The sequence below is a fragment of the Lissotriton helveticus genome, chromosome 6 (genome assembly GCF_964261635.1).
Source record: "Lissotriton helveticus chromosome 6, aLisHel1.1, whole genome shotgun sequence".
Classification (NCBI taxonomy): Eukaryota; Metazoa; Chordata; class Amphibia; order Caudata; family Salamandridae; genus Lissotriton; species Lissotriton helveticus.
In genome coordinates, this window is record NC_136067.1 from 652,869,560 (window position 1) to 652,896,798 (window position 27,239).

The following is a 27,239-nucleotide window of genomic DNA, read 5'->3' on the forward strand; positions in this document are numbered from 1 at the left end:
AGCACTGCAGCGCTGGATTACTGACTTTAAAATAGTGCCATAGTGTACACTTGAAGCTCAAACTAGTAGTGGAACTTACCCTGGATAGTGCCTATAGTGAATGGGGAATAACCATTACCCATAGTAGTGAGAAGGAAGTGGGACGGGGGAAATTACCTGACACGAGAGCCCTGACTTCAGAGGGACGAGGTAGTTATTTCTGAATGTTTTACGTTTCCTTTGTGTTGATGGTGGTAGAAGTAAAATACTTCTCTCTTTTCGTATAAATAAGTATTTGGCTGTACAATGATTTATTGCTGCTGTGTGCACTTTGAGTTTTGAACCTGTGTTTACTCCCCTGTGTCAACACATTTCTCCCCCCAGCCCTCCCCACAATACTCCTCACCGGGAGCCTTGGATTGCTCAATCACATTACTGTTGAGAGTCAAGTGCAGAAGGGGTACTTGGACGGTTGCTCAGAATCCATAGTAAATTGGGGAAACAACAGTAATGAAAGGCCTCAACCCCTGCGGTTGGGCCCTGTAACCCCTGCTTGCGCCATGGCCCTCTGAAAGGGGTTCTTATAATGGATGTCCGAGGGAATGTGTAGGAAAAGGACCATTAGAAGATACTTTAGGGATTCTTCGCCATAGGTTGAACAGCACATATATGCAATCGTCGAGGAAAAGATTACCTTCAAGACATCCATGGTCATGGTAGACACCTTGGGGGATGTTGCAATACCCAAAGACGATTTGCTGTTTTGCACCACAGCTCTGGTGCTGGGCAAACTAGATTTAATATGCCAAACAAGCCTGGAAATTAGGATTAATAACATGGACTGCTGCATGCAGGGTGATGATGCCGCAGTTCTCAGGCAAGAGGCTGCCCCTGAACGTTTGACATGGTGTGGACCAAATGGCGGGATTTTCGGGTGGAGGACTGAAGAGTGTACAAGAAAGAGATAAGTACGGGATGATTAGAGAGATATGTGAGCTCGATCCCCTCCGAAGCAGACTGGGAATGCTAAAAGACTCAGAAGCACACTGCTGGAAACGGGAGTGCACATTAAATTTTTTACTTATTTTAATTTCCAAATATGTCATTCTTTGTAACAGGAGATGTCTGGCAGAAAATTGCTGGATAACTGTCATACGTAAGTTGATAGTTGAAACTGTTGGAAAATTAAATAAGAAGATTTATAAAACAAAAGACTTCTTTACATTTTATCCTTACATTTGATCAAGGAGTATTTATTTTCCATGGTTTATCAAGTGGCATATGTAATTTTGTAAAGGCTTTTTAATTATAGCCTGGTTGCTTCTGCTGCGTAGACAGCATATCGCATGCGTTCATATGGTAACCCATATGTTACCATAATAATTTGCATTTTACACATACTGCATTGTTTATTGTAAATGCAAAACGATTTTTTGGTTACTTTAAATGTTGTAGTTATTTGTATTTGTTTAACTAATAAATGTGTAACTAAATTGTATTTTATTTTTGTAGTAATATTTGGGGAAGATGTTGCCTTTGGTGGAGTCTTTCGTTGTACTGTTGGCTTGAGAGACAAATATGGTGAGTAAATAAGTGAAAGGCTAAACTGCATCCCAAAGTAATATTGTAGGTCCAACTTGATTTTACCAAATTTATTTTGTAGTTAGAAGTCTTACTTCAATTTAGGTAACCCTAAATCACATTTTATGAATGTTCTTTGAAAATAGAATAGCAATACAACGTAGGTGCATTTCAGACATACCCCTATTTTGATGAATAAATACTGCAATTCGCCATACTCTTATTTGATCAAGAAACAACACTGGCAGCCATCTTACTGTACTCACTCCCTCTCTGACCTCACAAGCCAATGTGGCCCCTCACCCTACTGTCATTCAAACAATTGTGACGATGGGTAGTGTCTTATGTGTTCTATTCTGGAAGGGGAAAGAACAATCGGATTCCATATTGTGCTGAATTGTTTCGCCGTGATACTAGGATTGTAAGAGACCTTCCCAATAGCTAGTACTTCCACAGTTTCTGATCAATTGTTGAATTATAATAGGAGCTTCTCTGTGTTCCTAATGAACAGCTGTGAGTCTCTTGGCTCCTTTTAGCATGTACCATACCAATATCCTGCCTTTCCTCGACATGCCTTCAGCTCCCATATCCCACAGTCACAAGACAAATGTCCCAGCAGGAGCTTGTGATCCACAGTACCCACCATTACTTTTATGGCCCTCCTTCCAAAACCTTTTTTTATTTTGCACTCCCTTCGGATATGACGATATAAACCACAGCACCGGGAATGGTCTGAAGTGGAGTGATAAATCTTTTTGTGTGTGTACGACTTGAACCTGAGTTTGTACCTATACTCTGATCACACCACACATTTCAGTATATTCTTTTAATTGCTGACCTTGGGTCCTCTCTCGGGTCTGCCACCCTCAGTCCCCAACCCTTTTGGCTTCACCTCTTCTGAACCAGGGCTACGGTGCTTGTGCCCTCTCCTCTAAACATGGTAAAATTGACTTGCACCCAATTAGCCTATTACATTTACTTGTAAGTCTTTAGTAAAGTGGTACTTCAGGTGCCAAGGACCTATACATTATATGCTACTAGTGGGCCTACAGCACTTATTGTGCCACCCACTTAAGTAACCCTTTAACCCCTTCGGCGCTGATGACGAGCTCAGCTCGTCATGTAACGCGGCTTTTTGAAAAAAGCCGCGTAGCGCGAAAATCGCTGCAGCGCGCATGCGGTTAAAACTTTCTCAGGGCTGCTATAGCATCCTGTGTGTGCAGCTTTAAATTGCCATTTCGACCTGACAAAATAAACCTTTTTGCCTGGCCTAAACCTTCCTTTCTAATACATGTTTGTCACCCTCAGAGTAAGTACTAAACAGCCTATGGGGCAGCGTGCAGTGTTGGGCATGGCCTTTTAAGTTTTACATGTACTGATGGTGAAAAACTCTTACATTTGTTTTTCACTACTTCAAGGCCTCCTTCTCCCATAGGATAACCTGTGCTTGCATTACTATGCAAATACCTGTCTATGCAGTATCATTGTATGCCATAACCTGTGCCTGAAAAGCAGTGCCAGCACCAGCAACAATGTCAGTGCATCCCGAATCCATGCGCAAATGACAACGTTATTATCAGATCAATGTACTTTATAGCCGATGAAAGCATAACCGTGTTAATACCAATAAGGACAATTTTGTAGAACGCTATGACAACTGAAGGCACAATGCATTACATTATTACAAAGGTTATATTATTACAATTAAAGAGTGATAACTTTTCTTTGGGAGCAGGTGGGAGTGTCATGTTTGGTGTCTGTGGAATTTTAATTAAAAACCCTCTTTGATGGTAAAGTTAGATTTTAAGTCACAATTCAGATAATGCAGTTTTTAGAAAGTTTGCCTTTTCTTGTCCTAACCATTTGGTGCCTGTTATGTGGGTCATAAGACTAGATGTTGTTGGCAATTAGTCTTTGTGTATTCCTCCCAGACAGTATCACAATAGAGGACCTGAGTGTTGGCAGGATGGTCCATCCTGACTTGATTGGGGGTGAGGAGGGAGCTGTCCCCTACCACACTTGCACCTTAAAGGCACTGGCCCAGCATGCTCACAAAGAACTGAACACTAGCCTGTTGTGCCCCCAGACAGACTGGGACCAGGGTAGAGAGGCAGAAAATTCCAGGCACTTAGGGTGATTGGTTATTAATCAGCTTGCCTTTAATTGCTCTATAATTCCATAGTTCTATCACTGGTTTCAATGGGGAGGTAAACTATAGGTTTCTGGGGTGGTGCTCCTGTGGGCACCATGCTAGAGCTAACAACATCCTCTCCTCTATGGCCTGATCCATTTCTAGCTATTTTTTCTGTCTCTTAGTTGACCACTCTGTTATTGGCTTCAGATCGGATGCCTGGTAATGGTATGTCTGTTTTCTGCCTAAGGGCCCCTAAGGATTTTTTTCTACACTCTTGCTCTGATTTCAGACCATCTTATGTAGTTTGAACTTGAGGATTGGCACTGAGAGACTGAAACAGTCACTTCCTGTCCCAAGAAATCCTTCTTGACTTCCTCAGTTCTCTCAACCCAGAAGATAAGGTGTGCCTTCCATCGTGGGAGGTCAGCCTTTATTTGCACTTTAGAGGCATCTCATTTGCAGCATACCAACTTTCTAAGACCCAGTTAGGTGTACATCCAGCTCTGGTATCAATTTTGTAGCTCACTGGAAGGGGATAGTGGCTTAAAAAGTGTTTCTTGTTTTTAATCTCTGGATTGGGGTTTCACTGTTTTGTAACCCAATGTACAGCCAATGTTACCAGTCAACGCATAACAGTATTCAGTACAACAGAATAGTGCACTAAGAAAGGATTATTCAAACCAAAGTTATCAAGGGCATGCATATATATATCATCAGATGTCCCTGGGTAACAACCTACATATACAGGCATTTGACCTAAATGTACATAGAAGGAAAAACGACCAACCGGGTTCTCCCAACGTCCCTCATCCGAATATGCCAGGATAGAACAAGTAGTTAACACCTAAACATCAGCCATATGTGTCATCTAGAAAGAAAAGATCCCCATATATCCATAAACAACTGTAGTTGGTCATACGAGTTCATTTTTTAGAGCAATGAGATGTTTAGGCCCTCAGATTTGTCTTTATTGACCTTAAATACTGATAGCTGCTCAGAGTCCTCAAGATGGGTGGGATAGAGAACTCAGGTTTTTCTTTCTTCGTTTATGGGAAATGGCATCCGTCAATGTGCAAATCTTGTGTTCGTTTAGGCAAAATCATGGCAATTTTATATCCAGAGCCACTCATATTTTTTTAATATACATGTAGGATAGGTCATGACTCTGTCCAGCCAAATCATAAGGGCTTTAATACCAATGTTGGTGATAATTCGGGCTATTGTTCGATAAGATGAATAAAGTTCCAGATCTTTGTCTTCGGTATTAGTGAGACCCCTGCTCCACATGTGGTAGGTCTGTCTCCTCAACGCTGCAAAAAGATGTAGAAAAGAACTATTAGTGGATTGCCCAAGCATATGAGGAATGTTTTGTAAAACTGGACCATAAACCTAGCAGACCTCCTGGAATATATATTTGCCCTGAATTTCAATGATTTAAATTGTGTTCAGCCTCAGCCATATGGGCTATTGTAAATATTTGACATTTTCCCATTTTGACCACCTATAATGCGCCTTTAAGTAGAAGGAACAAAATGTGTCACAAGGGCTACAAACTGGTCTGTGTTCTGAAGTTAGGTTATGAATGCTTTGTTGTGCTTCAACCACAGACACTTAGCAATATTTTATTGGTTGTTTTGCTTTTGTTAAAGTAGGTCTGTTGCTCTTTGAGGTGCACAAATTTCGCTGCCTTGGTTTGTGGAAAATGTAGCTGGTCCGTATATTTGCTGTTTGTTGAAAGTGTGCTATCTTGTTTGTTAGTGTCTCTCAACTCTGCAGTCAGGTGTGCCTTAGTGAGTTTCCTTTCCCTCTTTCATCTAGTCTCTATTGCAATCAATATCCCTTTCGCCTTACACTTAAAAGCATCTTACATGGTTGTAGTAAAAATGTCTTACTTTTTTATTATGAAAAAAAGCATTCTTGTGCACCCTTTCAGCTTTACTTACCACACTCTTTAACAAGTTATTTTGCAGACACCTCCCTCTTGGTTTTGCCCTATGCTCCTAAAGCTAATCTAATGGCAAGTGGGCCTGATCCGAGACCAATATTTCCAAATTGCTAGCATTTCTTAGATTTGTTTTCAGTTGTCTAGCCATAAAAATTGAATCAATACTTGTGCATGACCAGGAAAATTCATGCACCAGTTCAACCCTTCTTTTCACTTTAGAAATTGCCTTACCAGTGCTGGACATTGCCTTACCAGTGCTGGATTGGAAATCACTTTACATAAGACGGTTTAACATTTCAATCTCGACCCACAGGGCTGATTCCCGCTCGCTGTGTTTCTCTTTACTTTTCAGCAACAGACCTTCGCCGTCCTTTATGAGAAGATAAGGAGCTACAGAAATTAAAATCACAATACTATTTATAAGTTCAGTCAATAACGAGAGTTAGGAGTTTTACTTTCATTTAAAAGGGTTTAGTACGTTTTCTTTTCTTTTTATTCTTTATTCATTTACCTTAAATATCAGTCAAATTACATAGTTAATCATAAAAGAAATCGTTAGAACAATTGTAACAAATATAACATCAAGCGTGTTCAATAAAGGAATTAACTTCCCTATTCTAGAGAATGGGATGAAAATGGTGTTAGCAGGAACTCATAAAGAGTCATTTTTCGGAGGCAAAAGTAAAGTAGAACATAAAGCCCAAATTCAGTTAGTCAATAATGGCTTACCGTCCCAAAAAAAGAGATTTTCACCAACTCAATAAGTCTCAGAAATGAAGCCAAATAATCAAGCAGTAGCAATTGCAACTGCATTCAGCAAATCGGGTAGGAAAAGGGCAGCAAATCGGCATTCAGCATTAAGCCGTTGGAATTCAGCTTCAGTGCTGACCAGTGATATGTGGCAAGGGTCTAGGAAATGGGGCATCTGGAAAAAAAATGTTTACCTACTCTATAAATATGCAGCAAACAGTCGAAAAAATGTTGCAGTTTGTGTAGCAGTTTCTTTTCTTCTCGTCCAATTAGTTTTTGATTTTTCTTGAGAACAGATTCTTATCCTCTGTTCCCATGTTTGCATACAAAGGGTTTATTTACTAAGACTTATGAAGTTGAAACCTTTATAAAACGGTTGAGGCCATGAAGTTGAAACCTTATTAAACGGTTGATGCTTTTTCTTTCTTAAACTTCTTTCCCATGGGTATGAGGGCAATCTTAACCTGCTAAAGAAAGAACAACATGCTAGCTAATGTTAAACTTGAATTTGTGGTTAACTAGTTTGAATGTGAATTGTCTTTCTTTTGTAATTATGCTGCCATCCATATCCATATCCATACTAATATTATAAAGAGAGAGCCCAAACCTTTGAGGCGGGTAATCTCAGTAACCACAGCACCAATCACAACACCCAATACAGCGTTGGAAAAGGCAGTTGCAGCAGAAGGACATAGGCTATGCAGACGGCCACCATATATATATATATTTTTTGTAGAGTTTTATATAGCGCGAACTTGACCCGAACTGAATCAGGTATCAGAGCGCTTTACATAGCACGAGTTACATTACATGAGGACACACATTCATTTTTGTTAGGCACGGGGAGATTAAGTGATTTGCCCAGAATCACAGGATGTTTGGCGTCGTTACCAAGACTCGAACCCAGATCCCCAGGTCCGAGGTCGAGCGCCTTAGCCGTTAGGCCAACTCCTCTATACATTTAAAAGGTAAAAGAACCGTGCCAGCAACGTAGTCCCTTGTGGGCGTGTCTGCGTTGTGCTGTGGGCGTGTGCTGGGGGCGTGACAAATGCTGGGGGTGTGACAAACGCTGGGGGCGTGTGTCCGCCCTTCATGCCATGTGAGTCATACATACAAGCGCCAATTATGTTGCTGCGCAGCATCAAGGGGCACGCTGGGGGCATGAGAAACGCTGGGGGCGTGTGTCCGGCCTTCATGCCATGTGAACGCAATTGCGCTGCATCAAGAGGCACGCTGAGGGCATGAGAAACGCTGGGGGCGTGTGCTACGTTCCGCCCTTCGTGCCATGTAGGTCGTACATTAATCAGAAGATCGTCTGCTGTGGCCGTGTGCTGGGGGCGGGGGCGTGACAAACGCGTTCACCTGGAGGCCTGGTAAGTAACGTTACTGCAGCCTCTCCTGCGCGCTGTTACTGAACTCTCTCATTCAACGAAATTACACGCGCCTGCTACCATCAACCAGGGCTCTAGCCGGGCTCAGGCGGCGGATCAGTACACTAATTACACACGCCTGATAACATCAGCCAGGGCTGCAGCTGAGCCTCAAGCGGGGGAACACACAAATGAGCCTGTCTGCGGGGACAATTACTGCAGCCTCTCCTACTCGCTGTCACTCAACTCTCTCATTAAACGGATTTACCCGCGGCTGATAACTCTCTCATTCAACGACATTACACGCGCCTGCTAACATCAACCAGGGCTGTAGCCGGGCTCAGGCGGCGGATCACTACACCAATTACACGCGCCTGCTAACATCAACCAGGGCTGCAGCTGGGCCCTATTCTAATGAAACAAACATTTTTGTCTACCGTGAGATTTTAAAATAAATTGCCCTTGCCAAATACACACATTGCACACATTCTATTTCATACCCGGACAATGTCGGGATGGGCTGCTAGTAATAACTATAAAAGTGTTCCACTGGAACCCTTGCCTAAGAACATCAGAAATAATCCTACTTTTCCTTTGGTGTCACTACAACCTTCTTTCTAAACAAATAGGAAAGCTAAACTGAGTCATAGACAAAAAGAGCAGGTAATCCACTGTCTGAAGCATACATCTAAAATACGGTCAAAAAAGAAATCACTTTCTAAAACAAAAATTGCCTGCAGTGCATCCCATAGTGGCTGTTGACGCCTTTCCTTTCCTTTGCATTGCTTGTGATCAGTAGCACTCCTGCTATGTTGCATCTGTGATCTGGGGTTGGAAGTCTTCTGTGCGTCTGTCCTGCGGTATTATCACTGAATTCATATAGCTTTTTATAAGAGCCTCACCTGGATAAAAACATTTCAGGGTCAGACGACAACATGCTCAAAATAAGGACAATACATCAGAAATCCCACTAGAGAGGACACTTGCAGGCCAAAAAATAAAGCAGGAATTGGTCTTAGAAATGTTTTGAAGAACCATGATGCATACAACTCTCTTCTCCTGTGCACTACTGGATGCCCAGTACACACATTTGAGTGGGTTTCAATATAGAAAACGCAGTTAGTGAAAGTTGAAATTTTTGTACGTTGTCAGCTAAGCATTAATAACCTGTAAATCTGAGGAATAAACTATCTAGAGGAGCATTGTCGGCTGGTTGCTGGTATTCATTAGGTCTCCCGCCTAGCGATACACTGCGCAGCAGTGTTTGCGCAGCGAGAGTCCTTTTGTCCGGGTTTTCAAAATGGACCTAGGATATGCACACGCTTGTGCATGTTCATTTCCTATGGTCTTTTCTGATTGTGTTTGTAGTGCGTGTTGTTTTGTAACAGAACACGCAATAGGCCATAGGTGGTAGCGTAGATCCGCCCATGGCCTATTGGTGTCTGTTACGCGCACCAAAACCCATGTTTTCAATTATCGTGCCCAGACACGGGCGCGATAATTGAAAACATATTCTTCAAAGTAGCGCGAGCGCGCACCACTTGCAGGCGTGTTTTGTTTTGTGTTTAACAATAGCGATCGCTTTCAGTGCTGCTTGTTTCTTCTGTCTTCGTCTCACAGAAAGTATCACTTGACAGTACCTCGACTGTCACCCACATCACTCGTGCTTTCCTGCACCCTCTGCTATTTCCTAACATGATGTAGGAGTTATCCAAACCTCCCGGCTTCACCTCACAAACTGCGGGACCGTCCCACGGCATGTGCCTTAACCACACAGCGCTCAGTACTTTTACTTCTCTCTGCTTACTCTGCATGAAACTTTTGGTTTTCCAGTACTTCTACCCTCCCCTACAATGAATGCCTGACTTTCTCACGTATTCTGTCTCCTTCACACAAGACGCATACCTTCCCATACCTTATGCCTTCACCGCACCGCCGCGTGCACAGATTCCCTTTCTGAGCGCCAAATGGCTGCTGAGAGGGTCCGATGGCTCAGTGATCTAATGCATTCCACTATGGAAATGTCATTGTCCGCTTGTTAAAACTGCCGGTGCTCAGGCAAGACCCGGCCCACTTAAAGCACTGGATGCGTCTGAAGGGGGTAGCATGGTGGGGTAGGGTGGTGTGGGGAGAGGGTACGGTAAGAGGATGAGGCGGCACTGCACCAAAAAAGTAACAGCCCATGAGGGCAGAAACAACCTTTGCGGAGTGCTTGAAGGCGGTGGGACGACTAATGGAGAGGATGCGGGGTGGTAGGGGGTGATGAGAGAAGGTGGGGCAGGGGTAGAGTGAAACAGCATGACCCAGGGTAGCATAGGAGACTCGGTGTGCAGGGACCGTCTGTAGGGGTGGCGGAGGGTGCAGGGTACAGGGTACTGTAGGGGATGAGAGAAGGCGGGGGAAGGGGTACAGCACGACCCAGGGAAGCATGGGTAACCCTGGGGTGCAGGAAGGCACAGGAACAGCCGTGGTTGGTGGTGGTGGGTGGGCGGGGGCGGTGTGCAGTACTGGTGGGGCTGATGATGAGAGGCGGGAGGACGGTGGAGGAAACAACCTGAGACCGCCGACAGAGCATGGCAGCCCTGACAGTGAAGGAACAAGGGGCCTTCCTCTAAACAGACATTGGAACACTCAGTAGGTCTAGTTTTTCAATGGTTTCTTCTCTCTATCTTTTTTATTTAATGATTGTATTCCTCAGCAGTACACCTATTACAACATAAATTGCAAATACATCACTGTACATTGATAGCAGAAGGTAGGCAAACACTTATAAAAAGTGAATCCATAGTATAAAAGTAGGTTATTTGGAAACGCATCAATAACCATCCAGTGTGCTTGTAGTCTGCATCAAAAATCATACCCACAGCACACCTAAGCCAGGCTCAGCACTCCTGTCTAATGGCCCATTGACTTTAATTTGTCAATTTAATAATATCAGATTCACCTCAGGTTCTGTGTAACCTTTTATAGGAGGGGTAGGTTGCCATACTTGCTTTCTCAAAGTAGGATACCTCCAACATTTCGGTACTCCAGTTGTAAATGTTTGAGTGGGGTTAGCATGTTTCCAATATGTTACAATAATTAATATACCTATTGTGATAGGTAGAAATATTTCTTCATGTTCACACTGTTCAGCAATCCCCAGCTTAATAAGTGATTGATGAAATAATGTCCCCAAGGTCTCCCCTAGCTACTCAAATTGTTTGGACATAATGCCAACATTTGAATCTAATCTGCATTTCCTCATCCATCTTTCGGGCATCCACATGTGGCCCAATTTTTCTTATATCATTTGGCAGCTCATAAGGGCGTAATATGAAAATTGAATAGTGTCCTTAATGTTGCAGCTGATACTTAAGAATGAATTCGAACTCAAGCATCAACTTTATAGAAACCTTAATGAATGAATCTGTAATTAATAAACTCAGCCTTGTTGACAATTTTGCAACCCATTTGGGTATGTCTTTTGGACTGTTTCCTAGAAAGATTTTTAGAAATACCAGATTCTAACAACTAGACGCCCGGTAAACCTGTATATATGTTCTGGAAAACTTTTCCATACAGTTTGTTTTGCACGGGTCAAATAGTTCCCATAACTGAAAATATCTGAAAGATTATTGCTTTCTGTAAGAAGATAATGGAACGTTCAAAATCAATGCCCATTAATTGATTAACAAATTATGATCCAGAATTAGCTCATACTTCATTGCCTAAAAGAGATAGAAGGGTTGATTTGTTCCATGTAGGTATCTTCAGATATTTTGTAATGTTATTCCATATTCCTTTCATATGCTTCAGCTCGGCTCAGAAAAACAGATTAGAGCAAGCTCTTGGGATGTAAATATCTGGATATGTGATTGTAGAGACTGCTGGATTGGTAAAATGCCTCATCATATTACCCTTCCTCGCCCAGTAAAACAAGCATTTACAATGCAATGGTTTCGCCTTTGGAAAAGTTAGAGCTATTGGCATTTTAAATGACAAAATTTGTATTTATGTGTTGGTTTTGAAAACAGATAAATAAATGGCATTGTCATTTACATTGCCATTTGCTTAATCTCTCGCAAATGTGAGACCTAGTGTACCCTACGGACGAACTCAGCAGACAGCAGTTACTCACGAACAAAAATCATGCAATGAAGACGAGGGAAACTTCAAAATATCAGATATTACAGCCATTTGAGCAACAAGAAACTCCAAGAAGCTAGTGCTCCCTCCTGTAACCTCATATTAAATAGCAAAATTACAGGAAGCTAAAAATAATGACACGGACAGCGGGAGGGGGGACACATAGCTGCCAAGGTTTCAGATTGCCATGTGTGACATTTTCATAATTTCAGCGAATTTATGAGTGACATTTCAGCGACTATGAGTGACACTTTCTCACGAACAAAAATCATGCAATGAGGACGAGGGAAACTTCAAAATATCAGGAATTACAGCCATTTGAGCAACAAGAAACTCCAAGAAGCTAGTGCTCCCTCTTGTAACCTCATATTAAATGGCAAAATTACAGGAAGCTAAAAATGATGCACAGCGGATCGCGAGGCGAAACCTAAAAAGCGGAAAGACAGGCAGACACGAATAGAGCCAGAGTGTGACAGGCACACAGGTATATAGCTCGAGAGAAGGCAGGAATATAGACAGACATGCAAAATTAGAAAGATAAGATATGGCTCGAGAGAAGGCAGGAATATAGACAGACATGCAAAGTTGAAAAGATAAGATATGGCTCGAGAGAAGGCAGGAATATAGACAGACATGCAAAGTTAGAAAGATAAGCAAAGAGTTGGAGGGAGGGAGAGGCGGGCAGAGACGGAGCTGGAAAGAGAGACAGATCGGTACAGGAATAGAGGGATTGATGGGCAGAAGGATACACATATCACGTATGTCACGACAGAAAGAGAGAGATTGACTAAGCGAAAAATAGAAAGACATACGGTGAGACACCCATATACAGACCGACACGAGAAAGGCAGATATAAGGAAGGATAGAGAATAGACACGAAGAGAGCTAAGCAGAGGAGAGGTGGAGTATTGGAAGGCTAAAACCCAGGATATCGTGGTGTGAATCCCAGCTGTCCTACGTGACCTACAATGTGTGACCCTAGGCAAATCAAGTTCTCGTCCTGCGCCTCGTTCCTCTTTCTTGTCATCCAATGGGTGTTTTGGAGAGTGTACGGAGGCAGTCACCTATAGATAGACATGCAGCAGAATAGACAGCACAGATAGAGGGAAGTAAAAGTAATTATTTATATTTGTTTGTAAGGCGCTGCGTGACGCGTAAATATTGCTTCATGGCGCCATCCGACAGGATAAAAGTCAAATAAAGAAAGGTGTTCAGGAAGTGGGTTTGACAGGGGTAAAGAGAGGGTAGTGGAAAAGACAGACGAAAGTTATACAAAAACATGCGTTGGCCTCAGGCAAGGAGGTTTAAGTGGCACGTGGTAGCAGCATGGGGGAAGATGTAGTATAAAACAAAATAGGAGAGAAAATGGTGGGAAGCCAGTGCTTGTGAAAGGAAGAGAGAAGCAAAAGAGAAGGAGGACTACGGCTGATAGAGATGGAAAGATGGAGAAACAAGAGGGAGTAACAAAGGAGAGAGCATAAAAAAGAGCGAATAAACCACGAAAGAAAAAGTGTAACAACTGAGTATGCAGGATAAGACGGTGGGGGCTGAGGGTGGAGGGAAAGGGGAATTACAAAAGAGAAACTAACAAAAGAGAAATAATAGGTGAGAAGAGGAGGACGAGAGCTCCAGTGTCGAGGTGAGAGACGGAGCTGGAAAGAGAGACAGATCGGTACAGGAATAGAGGGATTGATGGGCAGAAGGATACACATATCACGTATGTCACGACAGAAAGAGAGAGATTGACTAAGCGAAAAATAGAAAGACATACGGTGAGACACCCATATACAGACCGACACGAGAAAGGCAGATATAAGGAAGGATAGAGAATAGACACGAAGAGAGCTAAGCAGAGGAGAGGTGGAGAATTGGGAGGCTAAAACCCAGGATATCGTGGTGTGAATCCCAGCTGTCCTACGTGACCTACAATGTGTGACCCTAGGCAAACCAAGTTTTCGTCCTGCGCCTCGTTCCTCTTTCTTGTCATCCAATGGTTGTTTTGGAGAGTGTACGGAGGCAGTCACCTATAGATAGACATACAGCAGAATAGACAGCACAGATAGAGGGAAGTAAAAGTAATTATTTATATGTGTTTGTAAGGCGCTGCGTGACGCATAAATATTGCTTCATGGTGCCATCCGACAGGATAAAAGTCAAATAATGAAAGGTGTTCAGGAAGTGGGTTTGACAGGGGTAAAGAGAGGGGAGTGGAAAAGACAGACGAAAGTTATACAAAAACATGCGTTGGCCTCAGGCAAGGAGGTTTAAGTGGCACGTGGTAGCAGCATGGGGAAAGATATAGTATAAAACAAAATAGGAGAGAAAATGGTGGGAAGCCAGTGCTTGTGAAAGTAAGAGAGAAGCAAAAGAGAAGGAGGACTACGGCTGATAGAGATGGAAAGATGGAGAAACAAGAGGGAGTAACAAAGGAGAGAGCATAACAAAGAGCGAATAAACCACGAAAGAAAAAGTGTAACAACTGAGTATGCAGGATAAGACGGTGGGGGCTGAGGGTGGAGGGAAAGGGGAATTACAAAAGAGGAACTAACAAAAGAGAAATAATAGGTGAGAAGAGGAGGACGAGAGCTCCAGTGTCGAGGTGTCGAAGGGTGCTGGGTTTCCGCCGAGGATCACACAGGTCGCTTTCTTGTCCTACTAGCTCTATGTCCCACTGCCCTCAGGTGGCAGAGACCACATGCCTGCTCCCTCTGCTGGCACACTGGGGGGGGGGGGCTGCGTGCCCATGTACCTGCTGTACTCCTGAGAGTGGAGCAGGTGGTGCGTGCCCCTCCCCGGGGACACAACAGAGGGCGGCAGCAGGGTGCTTGTCTAGCCCTATACAGCAGTCCCAGGCGCGCTGGCAGCGTTGGGGGCGCCTGGGCGTCGTCCTCTGCTATGGGTGAGATAATCATGCTTGGCCCTGTTGTAGAGCGTGTTGCTGTGTACACTGTATGAACGTGGATGAGGAAAGGCAGCTGGGCCTAGTGCAGTGGACGGGGCTCTGTGGAGCAGATTGCTTAATGTATCGTGAATGTAGGAGGCTGGGCAGCAGTAGAAGTGCCTGTAAGCAGAGGCACTGCAGCAGTGAAAAGACCTGATGCTCGCAGTGGCAGTAGGGCGGAGCTAGGGCCCAAGCGCTGTGCTCAGACTTGGTGGGCCTTCCTGTAGCTCCACACTGTATTCTTGGGGCAGGTCACGTGGATGGCAGCAGGCGCTTGAAAGAGCGCGGGGCCTCTTTATCATGCCGCTCGCATACCTTGTATTTGCAGGAGCCTGCCTCAGGACGTATTACGGTGATCGCCGCCTTCCCTCTGGCTGGATGCCGCGCTGCCTGCAGTGAAGTGTGCACGGTGCCTGCGGGGGGCCGTCGTTACTTGTCCCCAGTCTGTGAAGTTGGAGGCGAATACCCCAGAGAAGAAATTACTCCCTTATTTATTGAAGGGATAGTCCTCTGGCTCTTTTGTTCCGTGATGTGCAAGATTGGAATGTGCGTTGAGCCCACAAACTGCGGAGCTTCGCAGGCAAGCTACTGCCCGGCCGCCATCTTCAGAGAAACGACGAAAACAAACCTTGATGACAAAAAAAAAAAAAAAACCCCGCCCACAGCCGCATGACGTTTTAAAAGGGGCGGAAAGGGAAAAAATCGGCGGAACGCCCACCAATCGCCTCGGTAAATGACGGACAGATCTCTCTTCCAATGGCTAGCCTCCATTTATGGAGCTAGACAATGGAAGAGAGAGGCTGAACTAAGGCACACAGTGTAAGACATAAGATTTCGCCCTGCGCGAAAGGCGAAACCTAAAAAAAGCAAAGAAAAAAAAGAGATTGGTCACCCACCGTTCTTATGGGGAAGTGGTAAAAACCTCAGTGCCTGTCCTGGTCTCTTATGATCGCACACAATAACTTTTAGAATTTAATCCATAGAAATAAGATTTCAGAACCTTAACTGGAGGGGCCCTAAAAAAGGTATAATAGCTCTGGAAATTCGGTCACTTTAGCTAAATGTAGTCATCTTACTCTATTGAGTGGAAGGGGTTTCCATTTTCTCATGAGTCTTAAATTCTTCGACCATGGTTTTATCTTAATTTATCTTAAAAATTCCCTTATGTGTCGTACTTAATTTAAGTCCAATGTAGCGACCACTTTAATATTTTGAGGGATGGCTGAACCTGTGTATAGTATTTGAATCCGCACCAAATTGACATGCTGGCTGTTCTTTGCCACCATAGTATAATCAGGTTTAGTTTCATGCATTTAATCCTCATTGGTCAAGAAGTTTTGAGTCATATTCTCGCAACTTCGGTGATAATCCATGTGTGTTCTTGTATTGCAACCGGATATCTTTCTAAGAATAGAGAATAATAACAAGAATACTGAGCAACCCTGTGAGATTCCATGAGTAATAATGAAGAATCTTTGAGAAATATTTATTTATCATTGCGCATGCATGTGGTAATTTATGTTGTGGTTTAATCCAGTCCACAAAACTCATAGGTAAATCAAATATTTTCAGTGTCTCAAACAGAAATGGCTGCTCTGTCTGATCAAATAGCCTTTCTTAATCTGATTCAACCCGTGCAAGCTTTAGTACGGTAACTATTGCCCAGTCCAACATGGAACTGCGAAATTAGTATGAGAAGTTATATCTCACCCCAAAACGTAATCATATTGTGAAGGTGAGACTACATAAACTGTTTGTCGATGTAGATGTGTGGCTATAGATACACATGCTTTACATACTCCTGCCATCTAGTGTTGGTCTGGATGTGTGCAAGTTGTTTTTCTTCGAAGAAGTCTTTTGAGTCACAAAGTAAAATGACTCCTCCTCTTGGTGACAATGCGCATGGGCTGCTCTGTTCTCCTCATATAGGGCAGGCTCAAAAGCAGCATCTTCCAATGCTTCTTCATCGTATTGCCTGCAAAGGCACTACTCTTTTTCACAAGGCTATTACAGGGGCACCAACAGGGGTAACCACACCAAAGATCAGGGCAGAGATACTTCCACACGTGGTGCCGCATCCACCATAAAACAGTGACTCCCTTCACTTTCCACCAATCATTTAACACCTGTTGGGGGTCGATTACAACAGTTTCTCCCCACCTGGTGATCCAGAACATCGGATCAGTAGGGGTTGGACATTATCCAAGATGGTTATTGTCTGGAGATCTGCACCACACCTCCAAACATTCCACCTTGCACTCACAAACTCTCTCTGAACTATCAAGCTCTGCTCAAACTGGTTGTTGAAGCTCTCTTGCTCAAAGGAGCTATAGAACCTGTCCCTCTTTAACATACGGGGGATACTCCCTGTACTTTCTCATTCCCAAAAAGGACAGTTCTCTACCGCCCAGCTTAGCTCTGAGGCCCTTAAAACATTACATCTTGTCAGAGCATTTCCATATGGTCACCATGCAAGATGTGATTCCACTTCTCCAGCAAGGCGACATTATGTCAGCACTAGACTTAAAAAAGGATGACTAGTTTAACATCCCTATCCATCCAGCAGACCGCAAATACCTCCGGTAATCATAGCTAGCAAACATGATCAGTCCAAAGTTCTGCATTTCAAGGTTACTACTGCACCCCGGGTGTTCAACAAATGCTTAGCAGTGGTAGCAGCTTGTGAGAAGTTGGCCTGGCATATGCTGTCCACTATTCTAGTGAGCACCTTGCACCAGTCCAAACGACCCTTATTGATGGTAGGTTTAAGACAACCTTATAGAAAGCTATCCTGGTGGTAGCTGTGGAGAGCAGCCTTCAGGCTAAGTCTTGAAGGAATGTAAAGCAGCTTGTTTTACCAGTCTATAATCTCTTGAATTATCAAATGAAAGAGCACCACACCAGGTATATATCAAATATATATGTATTTATTCTAAACACAACCCCTCTAGTCTCTTTATGAGGCTAGAGGCAAAAGTACAATACAAGGACTTTAAATAGCACACAATAAATAGCACAGTATACGTTTTGCCCTAAGGGCCTCACAAAGCATATACTAAGAAAGTGGTATAAGAACCATGTGAGGGATAGAAGTGAGTCCTAAGGCCTGTAGAACCGCTGGGGCAACCAGGAATCACCCAATGTAGGGACTCAGGAGACTCACGGGGAACGCGTGCAGTGTCTAAACACAGCCGCGAATCACCATAGACTTTTATGAGGAAAGTTTAAGTTACAATTTTAAAGTTTAAGGACACTTAGGAGGGGACTGCGGTGAAACCCCTTTAGACTAGGACACTTCGAGAGTCAAGAACCTCGGGAGCACCGGAGTACTTGTGTTACCTCACCCAGGCAAGCCGGGTGCATAGGTGTCTTTTCGTATCGGGTTTTGTCATTGATTCCAGTGGAGAGCTGCGAAGAAGTGCTGCAGACGACCAGAGGAAAAGTGTCCGGGTGCATCCAAGGTGGATCGGAGATCTGAAGAACCTGAAAGCAGAGGGGGCAGAGTCTGGGTCACTAGGCAGTGACCAGGATGGCGACCAGAACATGCCAGCCGATGTCGGGTGCTTTCAAGTGAAGTTGGTGAAGCTTGACTCTTGAGCCACGAGGACCAGGAGGCGTCGACGACGACTAGGAGCTGGATTCAAGCTGTCCCACGAAGGATGTCGAGTGCTGCAGTGTCGGAATCTGGATTGGACCCAACAAGCCTTGGCAACAGCAACCCACGCAAGATGCAAAGATTGGCTTTGGTGCAGACCAGCAAGGTCTGATGGACTCACCTGTTGGAGGGAAGTAAGAACACGTCTGGAGCAACCAGGAAAGCTCAAGAAACAAAGGTTTGTCCTTCATGGGGACCCACTAGCCAACAGACTAGAGATCGCAGGTGAAGAAAGCAGGCCCACGGAACACTCGTGGAGTGTAGGCCTCTCAGCTTCGGTGCGAAAGGTGCTCGGGCATGGGCAACAAATAGCCCAATGCACAACTTCGAGAAACTTGGGAAGTAGGTGCACTTGCAAACTTGCAGGATGTCCAGGAGTTCCGGTCCCACGTCTCTCGTGTCGGCTGCGGGTCTCAGCTTTGCCGGGATCTCGTGTCGGCCTCCGAGATGTCTGGAAGTCCGTGTCCTATGTCGCAGATTCTTCGGGATCCGGCGGGAACTTCGAAAATGCAGACAGGCAAGATGCTCTTAGGTGCCTGTTTGAAGAGGGAGGTCACTCCTTGACCTCAAGGGAGATTTCTTCCGTCTTCCAGTCGATATGGAATGTCGAAGGTCCAGGATTTCGTCTTCAGAGTTTCGTTCAGGGTAATCTAAAGTCTCAGGGACTGGGTTCCTATACTTATACTAAGTTTAGGGGATGGACTAACTCTAGGGTCCCACCTATGGGAGGACCTGGAGAGGGGGTGGTTACACCCCTTCCCCTTTGTCTTGTTTCATGCCAGAGCTGAGGCTGTGTGCCCCAGGCAGTGTCTGAAAAGCATTCACTGAATGCAACCCACCCTGCCCCAATACACAAAAGCCTGTCAGGAAACCTATTGTCCAGGCCTCCCCTGCCGAAGTTTCTTCCAGCAGCAGGAGGTCAAACTTGTGTCTGTGGCAGCAGCATTCATTTTGTGATGCTGGATCTCTTTAAAACTATTACCGAGTATACCAGTGTGTACATGTCTTTTCCCTCTAGAAGGGTAGAATGCTACTGGCGGGGGGGTAGTATTCCAAAGTATTTGACTTCAAATACAACATTTTTGATAAAGCCAAACCAAAGTTAGCATTAACCGCGGGGATTATAATGCACTTAAGAGTATATGGTATGGCCTTATCACAGAACAGCTACAAGGAAGGGATTCCGAAAGCTGTAGAGGGGCTCAGCTCCTGCTAGGGCTCCCTCTCACACAAAATCAAGCACTCTGCCTTCTGGATTGTCAAGGCCTGCCATAAGAGTGACTTATAGGTTAATATGTGTCTGTTTTAAATGGTGGATATAGGTATACTATATCCCAGTAAGGGGTGCTTACACCATGTTACCCAGGCTGTAAGGGCAGACCTGTGGTGCCATTTTGGAAGGCTTCCCAGGGGTGGCATAATACAGGCTTCAGCCCCTGATAGGCCTCCGGGGTGCCTATGCCCTTGGTATCTAGGGTACCATATACTAAGGGCTCACAAGGTAACTCAGTAACCAATATGGTATGTACCTAATGTACATGGAATTAATTTTAGAGAGAGAACAGCTAGGCTGTGGTCCTGGTTAGCAGGGCCACAACCAGACTAAAGTCTAAAAACCAGTGAAATACAGCAAAAAGTGGGGGTAATCATAGGAAGCAGACCCTACTCTCCTACACAGCTCATCTACACAGACAAAATATACATGCCTTCCCATACCAGGATGACTGGTTGATCAAAGCTAATACCCCTCCTCTTTGACACAAACACACTTGGGTCACCATAGTCCTGCTCCATCAACTGTGATTCACCATGAATGTACCATGAATGTACCAAAATTCCATCTTCAACCTTTACAGGTTCAACTGTATCTAGGGGCTATTCTCAACACACAGGTGGGATTAGCCTATCCCAATTCAGCAAGAATTAAAAATGTTCAAACACTGCTGTCACACTTTGAAACCAATCAACAATTGACATTCAGGACAGTTATGAGTCTGCTGGGCATGATGGCCTCATGCATCGCCATAGTACCACATGCTTGATTACACATGCGTCCGCTGCAGGAATGTCTAGCACACCAATGCTCTCAGTCACAGAGTCACTTAGAAGATCTAGTGTTGATAGACAGCCGCACTCATCACTCTCTGCAGTGCTGCAACACACAAAACGTTTCAAAAAGGGCAGCTGTTCAACTACCCTGTTCCACAAATCGTTCTGACAGTGGATGCATTCATTACCTACAGGATCTCACCATTCAGGGTCTCTGGGATACCAAACAACAGTGTCTCCACATCAACTACCTCGAGCATGAATCTGTTCACCTAGCATTGAAAGTGTTCCTACCTCACCTGAGAGGCACGGTTGTCTTACTCCAGACGGACAATATGACAGTCATGTACTATATACAAAAACAGGGGGGGGGACACTATCTACAATGATCACTACCGTCTCAGACCATTTGGTGTTGAGCAAGACATCCAGCTGTTAGCACAACATTGCCCAGGAACAAACAACGACTTTGCTGACTTCCTCAGCAGGATGCAGCAGCAAGTCCACGAGTGGGAACTCCTCCCCCCAGCCCTTCTCACATACTTCCATAAGTGGGGGTTTCCACACACAGACCTATTCTCAACCGCAGACAATGCAAAATGCCCAAACTTCGCCTCCAGGTTCCTACACCCGTTATCCAAGTGCAATGCTCTATGGATAAACTGGTCAGGGGTATTTGCCTGTGCTTTTCCGCCTCTCCCTCTTCTCTCATTTCTGGTTAGGAGGCTCAGGCAAATGTCTCTCACCCTCATTCTAGTATCTCCCACTTGGGCTCATCAACCCTGGTTCACAGCGCTACTCGAACTGCCCATAGTTCTCCATAAGAAGCTTCACCAGACCTTCTCACTCAGAACCTTGGAGAAATCAAGCAGCCATACCCAAGGGAACTCAACCTTGCGATCTGGCTCCTGAGGTCATAGAATTTAGTTAACTAAATCTGTCACCTGAATGTAGCAACTAGAGCATGCTATGCAGTCAATTAGAAAGGATTTGTCCTTTAACACTGTTGTAAGCACATTGATCCATTTAATGTAACGGTGCCTAACATTGTTTGCCTTCACTTCAGTACGCTTACATCTTACTGCAGTGGCTGCCTATTTACAAAACAGGCAGTAGTTATCTTTGTTCAAACAGCCAGTTATTAAGGCCTTTATGGAAGGCCTTAAAAGAGTAATTCCGCCCTGAGTTCCACCTGCAACCATATGGAATCTAAATATTGTTCCCACCAGACTTATGGGTCCACCATTTGAACCATTACAAAATTATTCCTTGCAATTTCTGTCTTGGAAGGTCCCCTTTTTGATTTCAATTACTTCACTTAGTGCCTGGAGCTCACATACGAGCCTAACCTTAGAAGGGGAGAGGCTGTAGCCTAACGGCTAGGGCGGTCAATCTCAAATCTGGAGAACCGGGTTTGAGTCTCGGCAATGACGCTCAACATCCTGTGATTCTGGGCAAATCACTTAATCTCCCTGTACCTAACAAAAATGAATGTATCTCATGTAACTCAACTGGTGCTCTTGTAAAGTGCCCGATTTCCATGTCAAGTTACCCTGTAAGAATCTGTACTATAGATTCACATACACCCACCCTCCTTCCCGGAGACCTGTGGTTGTTGCAGTTCCATTTACCTTTTCATGTGCATGGACATGTCTTTACTGAAACACTCTAACAATAGAGTTGATGCCCATGTGCATTATCCCCAAGAGGAGGAGTCACTTTACCTCATGTCTCGAAAGACTTCTTTGAAGATAAACCACTTTCACACATCCAGACCCAACACTAGATGGCAGGGGCATGCATATCTTGTGAATCTACAGCACTACATGCCAAGTACAGATACTTACAGGGTAAGTAACGTAATACCTTTAACTGGTTCCAGAATTTTTTTCAAATTGATGCCCTCCTTAAAAAATTTAATGAGATCATACAGCAGCTTTTGTTGTGGATGTCTGTGTTGCAATGTGAATTCTTTTTTAAGTTTCAAATGAAAAATGTATTGAAGAAAAAGAGTATAACATACAAAGAAATGAACAGCGTATAAGAAAAATACATCATACGAAATAATGTTATATAGGAAAGAACAAATTACATACTAGAACGTGAGAGGGGTAGGGAAGGGGGGAGAAGAAGAGAGGGAGGGGGAAACATCATTAAATAACAGTACAATGCAATGTGAATTCTGTTTCTTCCTTTATGTTGTTTTCATGCTTTTGCTTTGTGTAACTTGTCCTCTGTTCATGGGTAGGGGGTTGTTTGGTATGCATGTGTTTGTCTTTTTCTCCTATTAGCCTTTCCATGGGTCTTTTCTACACTCTATCGAAAAAAGTAATATTCTCTGCATGTGTTTCGTTTTCTCTAGTCTGTGCATCATCTGTCTGAATTTGTATGCCTCTTGTTGTTGATCAACTCATTGTTTACATCTATGTAAAGGCAGATAAAGAGCAAGAACCATTGCAGTGGAGCGAAGACCATATGATTTAGGATCAATCAGTTTGAAGAAAGCAGGATATTCTAGGTGGTAAATCCTGCGATGTTTAAATGTAGTGTTCTTATACTCTGCAAATCTTCAGCTTCTTTCTAAAATACAAAAACTTTGGGTCATTTCTTGCGTTAATGGGGATATTGTTTGAGTAATTTGGAGAGGTGCTTGCGAAGGCCTGTTTCTGGTTTTCTCTTTTTTAAAGTTTTTGTTTCAAGACTAGCAATTTCTTTGCCTTCTACTGTCTAGGCTAGCAACACTGTCTATGCATCACGGAGGTCTAGAAAAGAATAAGGTGTCTTCTCTTTCATGAAAGGGTATTGAAACTTTCTTTTATCTGTAAACTATTGCAGTACTTAGTGGCCTGCACAAAGAAAGAGTCCGTAGAAATGTCAAGAAAAAAAATCTGGCTAATGGAGGGGTCAGCTTGTATATGTAGTGTATTCTGCAACCTTTGGCTACATGAATTACTCAAAGGTCACTCTCCCAATACCATTTGCAATCACAATTTGATAAACTAAGGTGCCACCCACAAATGTTCGACACCCCTCCCCAACCACACACCCCAGGCTTCACTGCTGGCTGGTTAGCTCAGTAATTATCTGTAAAGGTAGACTTTAGGGACCCCTCGCATCATAGCTAAACCCCTGGTAAAAGCATATGAAGAATGGAGCTGTGTATATAACTGTTTACAACAAGGGGTGGTGATGGACAGAGTTTCTGAATTAAGCAGAGTACTCTCACCCAGTCAAGAGATCAGGGCTAGATCCAACACCGTTTTTTAGCTCATTGCACCATCCCAGTTTCAGAATTGGCTTTTGTAGTTTGGTTTGCCCTGTTCCCATCATGCACTGGGACAGGAACAGACTAATTTGCATACAGCCAGGTTCTGAAACTGGGATGGTGCAATGAGCTAAAAAACGGTGTTGGATCTAGCCCTGATCTTTTGACTGGGTGAGAGTATTCTGCTTAATTCAGAGACTCTGTCCCTCACCACCCCTTGTTGTAAATATGTGTATATAACTGGGCTTTTTTTTAACGTCTATGTAGTGGACAACTCTACTTTATCAGTTTAATGTGGAAGGTATTGCTTTCCTCCCTGTTTTTCTGCTTTTGAGGTTATGACAGCAACTAATACACGTTTTTGTAGACCTTAGTTTACATTCACTTTTGGTCAAACAGCAATTTACAAGCACAAAATCCATGTCCTCAATTAAAGAATTGGGAATCTTGGATATTTACATGTGTAATGTGTTTTTACAAATATGGGAATTGGGCCAAATAGGCAAATTTTCTGCATTTACAAGTTTAGAGTTAGAGGCGGGATTGTGTTAATTTCAGGGAGGGTGGGGCTACGTTATTAAAGGCAGTGACCACCCACTTTTACGTTTGTAGATATTTATGATACATTTGCTCAATTTCCCCACCTTTCAATCCACGTAAATTAACTCCCGCCCCAAAGGCCAAAGGTTAGTCCCTTTATAGTACAGGAAGCTGGGTGGAACTGCCACATATTTAAAGAACGTTTATGTAAACGGTTTTTCCACAATGAAAAATGTTTCTTGCTGGAGTAAAGAAAATTCATCACGTGGAAGCATGTTCTGGTGTAGGTTACTTATGCACAGTTCTTCTCTTGGTAGAAATGCCCAGGGCACAAGTCCTAAAAAAAGAAGTGGGGGGACTCTCCAAGGTAGGCGTGGTCACAGGAAGTGACATCACAACAGGAAGTGACATCACAACAGGAAGTGACATCACAACAGGAAGTGACATCACATGTAAGGCAGATCTATCATTTGCATATAATGCAAGATTTAACAATTGAAGCTGCTTGGTACTTAAGCCTGTGACTTAAGGTCCCTGCATGGAGGAATTAGCAGCCCAAATGTGGATGAAGTTTGGCGAAGGTGACATGAGCACATTTTCAAAACGCTACAGGAAAGTTTGACTGCAAGATTTTGTATACATTACAGGTTCCCAGAGAGGCTGCTTCCCACACTCGACAATGACTATTACACACAGTAGGGCTCCATATTCACGTTATTCTATCGATGAGTGTTATATGTTATCTCCCCACCTATTGTAAACTAGCGACTCTGTATTAAATAGTTTTGTCCCAGCTGCCTCTCTCTAGCTGTGGCTAGATTTATTTATTTTATTTATAAAGTTTTATATAGCGCGAACTTGATCCCGAAGGATATCAGAACGCTTTACAATTTGCAGCAAAGGTAACAAATCAGAACATTAGTCTAACATTGGGAATCTTGGCTGAAGACAATGGAGCTGCCGGGGCATTAACTTGGGTCAATGCCTAAATTTTAGATATATTAACTGGCCATTTTATTTATTTTAGCAGATTTATTTATTTCTATTTATTTTAGGAAATGTATTTAGTTTTGGTATATTTTAGTTTGACTTATTTGCCTTCATTTACTTCAGTGCAACACAATATAAACATTGCTTTACTTTGTATTAATACTGTTTATTTTTGTGATAGTTCCTAAAAAAAGGGCCGATTATGACTCATGCATTGTAATGTAATGTAATGTAATTTTATTTTTATAAAGCGCAACTTACACTCCACAGAGCATCATGGCGCTAGTCACTTGTGTCCAAGAAGCGTTACCAGGGGTTAGTGAGGTCTTAGAGGAGTAGTGTCTGGTGACTCAGGGGGTAAAATTTAGACTAGTGATAGACAGGCTGTGTCTGTGAGTTTGAAGATCCAAGTTTTTAACGCCTTTCGAAAGAGGTTCTCTGATGGGATCTGACGTAGTTGGAGTGGGAGTTTATTCCAGGCTCTGGCTCCTAGTACTCCCAGAGATTTTCCTCCTTTCGTGGCTAGCCTATAGTTGGGAATCACCATCAGATTAAGGTTGGAGGATCTAAGTGAGCGAGAAGGCACATATCTTCCAAACCTTTTGGACAGATAAGAAGGCCCTAGCTGGTGGTAGGCCCTGAAGGTAATTATTAGGATTTTGAACAGCACTCTCTTGTGAATAGGCAACCAGTGTAAGATCTTGAGTGCTGCCGAAGCAGACGACTTCCTGGGCCATCTCAGCACAAGACGGGCGGTGGCGTTCTGGACCATCTGCAGTCTATGCAGTACTGCTTTACTCGATCCTGCGTATAGACTGTTGCAGTAGTCCAGCCGGGAGGTGATGAGGGCCACCGCTACTGTCTTTCAGTGCTGACTCCGTGGAGTGTTTGGCTCTGAAGCCCGCCTGGTTAGGGTGTAAAATGTCGTTTTCCTCCAAATGCCTAGTCAATTGTTTATTTACTGCTGCTTCTGTAAGTTTAAAAAGAATTGGGAGCAGCGAGATAGGGCGGAGGTTTGAGAGCGTAGTAGGGTCGGCTAGGGTTTTTTTTTGCAGAGGTTTGACAGCGGCTAGTTTCCATTCGGCTGGAATGGCAGCCGTGGACAGGGAAGAGTTAATGATAGCATTTATGCTCGGGTTTAAGGTGTCAACAAGAGCATGTAGCAGCAGGGGAGGGCAGGGATCGAATGGGGAGCCAGATTTACTGGATAAAATGGCCTGACGAGTTGCTGCCAGACTAACATGAGTAAATTCATGTAGCTGAGTGTTATCGTTATTTAGTCTTATGGCTTCTGCGAGGGGGAAGGCAGGCGGATCCAAAAAGTCTTTCGTAAGATCGGATATTTTCTGTTCAAAGTAATTTGCTATTGAGTTGCATAATGCAAGCGAAGGAGGGATTTCTTGTAATGGTTGTTTCCCCCTTTACAGAGACTACTTACTATAAAGTCGGGGTGGGCCTAGCTCATGATGTCATTTTGTGGGGACCCCTTGAAGAAAGCGGGCAGAACCTTTGCAAAACTTTGTGCCCCCCTATCCAGTAGTGCAATTATCCAAACACTGACAGGATTGAGCCTAAATTAAAAATATACTGACATACATAATGCCAAGTCAGACGTCATCATGGAGTCATGTGTAAATGAACAATCCAGCGCCATCCTACACCTCCCCATTCCACAAAATTATACAATTCAGACCAACAACACAAACTAGAAGGGGGCGTTGCTGTCATCATTAAACATTCCATGTGGAAACAGCGACACACGGAAGAACACACAAGGGTACACCATCATACTACTTACATTTTGTAGCCTGGTGTCAATTGTTCAATGCAGGGCTTAATTTGTGCCAGTGCTTAGCACCGGCACTTAATTGGCAGGGCCGGGTCTAGTGGGACTCTGATTCTACACGCACG

The 27,239-nt window shown here is 43.7% G+C and overlaps 1 protein-coding gene across 1 annotated transcript in view; it reads left to right on the top strand.

The window, feature by feature from the left end:
* Positions 1–27,239, top strand: part of BCKDHB (branched chain keto acid dehydrogenase E1 subunit beta) — a 1,266,052-nt gene that overhangs the window by 164,154 nt on the left and 1,074,659 nt on the right. The window contains exon 3 of the mRNA XM_078648121.1: positions 1,492–1,560. Within this exon, the coding sequence (XP_078504247.1) occupies positions 1,492–1,560 (69 nt within the window). The remainder of the gene's footprint in view (positions 1–1,491; positions 1,561–27,239) is intronic.